Source organism: Cydia fagiglandana, chromosome 20 (genome assembly GCF_963556715.1).
Source record: "Cydia fagiglandana chromosome 20, ilCydFagi1.1, whole genome shotgun sequence".
NCBI classification, from domain to species: domain Eukaryota; kingdom Metazoa; phylum Arthropoda; class Insecta; order Lepidoptera; family Tortricidae; genus Cydia; species Cydia fagiglandana.
Genome location: NC_085951.1, coordinates 14,029,503 through 14,036,059, shown reverse-complemented (window position 1 = coordinate 14,036,059; position 6,557 = coordinate 14,029,503). Strand labels below are relative to the sequence as shown.

The window sequence follows — 6,557 nt, the reverse complement described above, 5'->3', positions numbered from 1 at the left end:
GTTAAAATTAGGTAACTAGTATTAACATAGTTTGGACACCAGATTTCAGCGTCAACTTGACATTGCAAAGGCCTAAAGGCCAGTTCAGACGTGACAATTTTTCACCCAATCTGATTAAATTATCAATTTAATCAGGTGGTGTGGAAGCAGAAATAAAATTGAAGGAAAAAGACCAACCAGTAGAAAAGGCGGCAAATTTAACAAATATTTTTGAAACTTGGGGCGCTCGGCCGATATATCTGATGGAGACCGATGCACACAAGCATACGCATATTCCTTACATAAATTATCATACCTATTAACTGTTACACTGTGACAATAACAATAAAATTACTGCGCTATGCTGATAACTTTTAATTATAATATCACTCCTCTTAGTTCAACAGGACTTAACTACTTGAAATAGTACGTGAAATACGCTCTTATGGATTTGACACACAGGCGCAATGTATTTGTTAGAAAATGACACAAATTGTATGAACTTCCCATGCAGTTAGACCCTTATCCATTATTAATAAGCTATAATTACGGTAATGGAGGTTTTTATCGCTTCTCATCTAAGTAAATGACGCGCGACTCAATTACACATTCGTTTTAATTTTGGAACGATTTCAAATTACGGTTAAAATGTTTAATTAATCAGTTTTATAACACATTGCGTGGCTAGCACGAGTTACCTTGCGGTCGGGCTAGCATATCGCGCTATTGCTCGGTGGACAAGTCCAACTCGCAAATTGTTCGGTTTTTAGTAAGTATGGTAACGGCACCATTTCTATAGGTATATTTTATTTTTTTAATATTTCAATGATAATTACCTGTAACATTTCTACCGCATTAAAATAAACTGAAAGTATAGGTAAAATAAAAGTAAAAATTCTAGTCAAACGTTAAGGTATTTTTATTATGCATAGTATTATTTTGTTATCTAGAGATAAGTAGATTGGTATCTCTTGCATAGGGCTTGTGCAGTGTGCACAAATCACGCGAGGTTCGAGGTGGGGGGTCACGACAGATCACTTTGGGGGAGGGGGGTATAAGGAGACCTCACCTGTATTTTTCTACAGTAAACGAAACTAAGAAAAAATATCTGCCACATGAGTGGATACTTTTTCTCGGTTTCGTTAAACATAAATCTTCACTCGGCACTTCAAAATAGCGAGTCTATTTTACGAAATTTTGGAGCGCGTGGCCTTGACCGGTCGGAAAAAACAATTTCAAAAAAATACTCGTGAGGTTATGTCGGAGAGGGAAGGGTAGCCAAAAACCTCACCAAATTTCACCAAAGGGGAAGGGGGTCAAAAAGTAGCCGAAAACACCTCGCGGGACTTGTGCACAGCCCCATAGGTAGGTATACTCGTACGCTTGAGACATGGATGGATATCTAGATTGCAAAAATCACGTTCGCTTATAAAACACACCTATAACTACCTATACATCTGTAATATTTATCACAATCTAATCCCGAGATAGCGATAACATATCTCCAGCTCTTGCAACGTTCAAAACAACAATCCAAATGGCTACCGTCACTCTGATACATAACAACGCTTAAATATATTCATTTTTAGTCTTAAAATACTTGGAGTTTGAAATATTAAATCGGTAAGTTAATTATTTAAGTTATTTCACATTAAATGAAATCTAGGTTGTTTCCAATGCCTTTAGGTCGAGGCAGATTAATATATCATTGTCAGATTTTGCGTAGCCGACTTTATACAGTCAATATCAGCGTAAAAGTCTGTACCATTTGCTAATAACTAGACAGAAATATATTTTATATAGGTATTTCTGTAAGTAAATAGTAAAACAATAAGAATGTTAGCAAGTACTAAGTCATTTTTATCGGGGCAAGAATTAGTGTAAAAATAATGAAAGCATCAGATTAATTTAAAGTAAAACACGTTTTGTTTAAGACTAAAATATGCTAAAATCTGACACAATTCTTCTACATATTAAATTCTTATTATTTAATATTGATGATTCGGTCCATGTCGACGTGGTCATTACTACTCTTAATAAAAGAAAATATAGCAAATTGTGTTTTGTTTAATAAATGCATTAATACTCAAAACGAAATACTAACTTTGAAAGATCTCACGTGAGATTGGGGGGAGGGGGTCGAAAAAAATCTCACGACATGTCACCAGGGGAGGAAGAGGGGTCAAAATAACCCTCAATAACCCCTTACGTAATTAATGGACGCTCACCAAGGTCTCAGTAGTCCGATCAGAAGTCTCGTTTCCGACCGTGGCTTTTACTAAGCTTGTTAGATTTAAGTACCTAAGACTTAAAAAATAAATAAGACCCACGAGCATTCATGTAGGTATCAAATATATAATATATACTTATTTATTTATTTAATCTTTATTGCACATAAGAAAACACACTGTACAAAAGGCGAACTTAATGCCATAAGGCATTCTCTACCAGTCAACCTTTAGGCAAAGCAGATAAGTACCAAAACAACTTTATCCCACTTGTGAATTTTGTAATTTCAGCAATGGCGCCGCGGGAAGAGATCATATCTCCGCCACCAGAGCGCGCCCCAGTCCAAGCGGCCCCCCGCCCCCCGGCCCCCGGACGATTGCAGCGCCCCCCGCACGACCACCCCGCCGTCTACATACGACCAGCTACCGTCAGGCCTAACGTCGCCATCCGACGCTAGGTGGCGTTGTTATCAAACTTGATTTTAAATTTTAACTGTGCGGTCAGTGTCAGTGTTACTGTAAAAAGTCGGGTTACAACACTCATATCCAGTATTAGAAAGGTAAAAGTGTATTAAATGTGTTGAAATAATGTTTTCACCACACCAGCTCGGAAAGAATTACTTTGCACTTCAAAAACGAATAGCAAAGTTGCATTTTATCCACATGTGAGGCAAAGTAATCAAATGCAAATTTTGAGTTATTTTCTTATGTTTGCTGGTAGAATTGACTTTTAAATGATGATTTTGGATGATAAATATTTAATAACATTCATTTGGATTTGATTTGGTTTGATTTTGTTTGATATTTTACATTTAATATTTGCTTCGGGTTGGTGTGGTGAAAAATTTTGTGTTTCACTCGGGGGCAAATTTTGTTTAACCCTCGTGCTTTGAAACCCTCGCAACGCTCAAGATTCCATTTCGAACCACTCGCTACGCTCGTGGTTCAATTTTGGAATCTTTCGCTTGCTCGGGTATCAATATTAGCACGAGCGGTTAAACAACAACTTTGCCCCCTTGTAAAACAAATAACTATTCTGATTCATAAATTTTATGAACAAATATGATTTAAAAAGCCTATCGAATCGTAAAACAATCACTTTAACCAGGCGTGGCTCACTCCGCGATTTCGTCGCTTTGCTACAGGTAGCTGAAAGTACATCCGTTCCACTCCAATTTTGGTAGCTAGCCATAGGCCGCGCTGCGCCACCTAGCGGCCATATCTGTCCTAATCGTAACAGACGCGTTTTGTCAGAGAGTGAATCTTCTGTACCTAGTACTATTATTTATTCTGTGCTTTAACTGAACAAAACTATCTAATTCTGGATACGAGACTAAAAATATCAATTTCGACATGAACACTATCATTGTCATTAGCAAAAGCAATGTCATATTAATAATTTAGTCTCTAAGGTATCTGTATTATGTATAAATATAAGGCTAGTCTGATATAATTGTTTTTAATTTTGTATTTATCTAATCTAACATACATGTAATGTGTGCTAATCATAATTACTTACATATACTATGTATCGTTAGGTACATTTAAAAGTAAACAAATTATTTGTACATTTTCGGGTAGTTATAACATTTATTGGTTATCCAAACCCAACCGTTTATTTATTGGTTAACAAAACCGCCTGGATCTGTCACTGAAATGAACGACCTGACTTTAACCTACATTATTTAATCGTGAATTGTTTTATCTACCCTCAACTGACTTAAGGAGCCATTTGAGGGTAGATTTTGTTTACTGTTATCAGAGATATATAATATATATATAACTCCGTATAAGATAAATAAAGTCTAAGAAAAAAACGTGCCGCGGACGGCCAAGGAAAAGTCATTCTCGAATAGATGGCGTTAACGACACCGTTTGGTATTTAACAATTATAACACATAGGGGTCATCCATTAATTACATCACACGTTTAGGGGGAGGGAGGGGGTCAAGAAAATGTGACATATTGTGACATGGGGGAGGGGGGAGACACAAACTTTGTGACGTCACTTTAACTTCATCAGTAACCGAAAATTTATTTAAATTATTTTATTCGCTGTACATTTAAATAACAAGTTTTTAAAACGATAATCGTTTTTATTCGTTTAATTTTCTTTCCTCAGCAGTTTTGGGTTATAAAATTACTAATATTTATATCGTCAAAAATATTTTGATTAAATATTAATAATACTTAGGTACTTACTTAATTCGATTTGTCGATTTCGTAGAAAAAATGTGACGTCACACTACGGGGGGAGGGGTTTGCCAAATGTGACCAAGTGTGACAAGGAGGGGGGGGAGGGGTAAAAAAACCTAGAAATTCGTGTGACGTAATTAATGGATGACCCCATATCAGTAAAAGAACATGGGTCAGTATGGAACAATAAAAATTAAGAATCATTTATCCGTAAACATATTTTGATTATTTTATACATTTTCAATTTTATTTTAAGTTTTAATCGTGTGTCGATAGATGGCAGTAAATGTACCGTGACTACAAAATTGACAATGACAGGACCCCTCTATACTATCTATTCTTTTTGCTTTTATTAAACAGACTTTAGCTTTAGCTTTGAAATAAGTACATATCTTAGTAATGATCGCGCCCCAGTTTAAACGACGTCGCTATTAAATTAGCCCTAGGTGGCGCTGTTGTAATTTTTTTATACGAGAAAAAAACGACGACAAGAGAAGTAGTGGTGAAATATTTAGCTCGCGACTGTAAGCAATGCTAGAAGTAGTTGAGTATCTCAGTATACGTAATAGTTACTTATTGAAATTGTAAAAGTTATGACTATTTTTCACAATCCATAATTCTCGCGGGAACAATATAGGCCTACCCTTCAGTACACATGAAATAAGATCTTTTTCGAGCAAGTGTGACGAAAAAAAAGTAAATAATAGCCATTATAGAAACACTCAATCTCAATCATCCTGTGAAACGAGCAATTTAACGGCCGCAACTTGGTCGTCGGTGTGTCCAGACAGGGATACCAGTGCAATAAACAAATTATGGTGATGGTGCCAAAAATACTTTTCATTTTTTCTCTTTTAACATACCAAAGTGTTCATATAACAATGAAGTTTTCTATCAACGAAGTAAATATTCTTGCAGTAGAATATAAGTTAATTAATTTATAAAATTACGTCTATAAAAGTAAATTACTTATTTATATAGAAACTGTGAAAAGTTAAAATATCTCGAATGTTCCAAAGTTTTTTTCTCACCGGTCACACCTTTGTTTACTTCGAGTGCATAAAAATTTGACTATATGCGTCTATGCGTAATATATGTCTAATATTAGTTATGTCTGGCAAATTTTTTTCCAGTTCAGTAGTCGACTCGACGCGCCGGCGCTCTATCTGGCAGTCAGTTCGACCTTGTGCGCAAAAACAAAATAAACCAACACAACATGGATTTCAGCGATAAAGTTGTTTTAATAACCGGTGGCAGTTCAGGAATTGGAGCAGCCACCGCCATTTACTTTGCCAACTTGTCAGCAAAGCTGGTCTTAGTTGGCCGCAAAGAAAACGCCTTGCGGACTATCGCTGCATACTGTGAGAATGCTAAAGGAATAAAACCTTTGACTATAACCGCGGATGTTACCGAGGACGCAGAGGTAGGAAGGATTGTTGAGGAAGCCGTGGGACATTTTGGGAAGTTAGATGTGCTGGTCAACAGTGCCGGTGTTTTAAAGCCGGGTGGAATGAAGAATTCCAACATGGAGAACTATGACAAAGTAATGTCAACAAACATGCGCGCAGTTTACCACTTAACGATGCTGGCTACGCGTCATCTCGTACAAACCAAAGGTTGTATAATCAACGTATCGAGCATAAATAGCACGAAGCCTAGCGCTTTAACCATAGCGTACAACGTTTCTAAAGCCGCTTTAGATCAGTTCACAAAATGCGTAGCGCTCGAATTGGCGGCGGATGGGGTACGCGTTAACTCCGTGAACCCTGGATTTGTGAAAACGAATATCCTGAGTGATGCTGGATTATCGGAGGACCAATTAGAGCTGGTCGTGCAGAATATTGTCAATAGCCAGCCGCTACAGAAGCCGGTGCAGGCAGATGATGTTGCTGAAGTCATCGTGTTTTTGGCGAGCGACAAGGCTAAAAGCATTACTGGATCATGTTACGTAATAGATGGCGGTAGCTTGTTAAAGTAATATGCAATGTCAGGGTACAGTCTCCATCAGATATATCGGAGCGGCCAAGGTGCTCGCAAATATCTGAACACGCCTCTATTGTCAAGGCGTGCTCAGATATTTTTGAGCACCTTGGCCGCTCCGATATATCTGATGGCGACTATACAAAGTACAATATATACTTAATCTTAATTAGA

At 37.1% G+C, this 6,557-nt stretch overlaps 1 protein-coding gene across 1 annotated transcript; it reads left to right on the top strand.

The window, feature by feature from the left end:
• The first annotated feature begins 5,401 nt into the window (after positions 1-5,401).
• On the top strand, positions 5,402-6,525 carry LOC134674319 (uncharacterized oxidoreductase MexAM1_META1p0182-like). Its single transcript, XM_063532345.1, has one exon. It carries the CDS (start codon positions 5,620-5,622, stop codon positions 6,379-6,381), a length of 762 nt encoding a protein of 253 aa, XP_063388415.1. The 5' UTR covers positions 5,402-5,619; the 3' UTR covers positions 6,382-6,525.
• Positions 6,526-6,557: the final 32 nt, after the last annotated feature.

Coding starts and splice junctions, on each gene's coding strand:
- LOC134674319 (XM_063532345.1), top strand. CDS start 5,620: ATGGATTTCAGCGATAAAGTTGTTTTAATAACCGGTGGCAGTTCAGGA.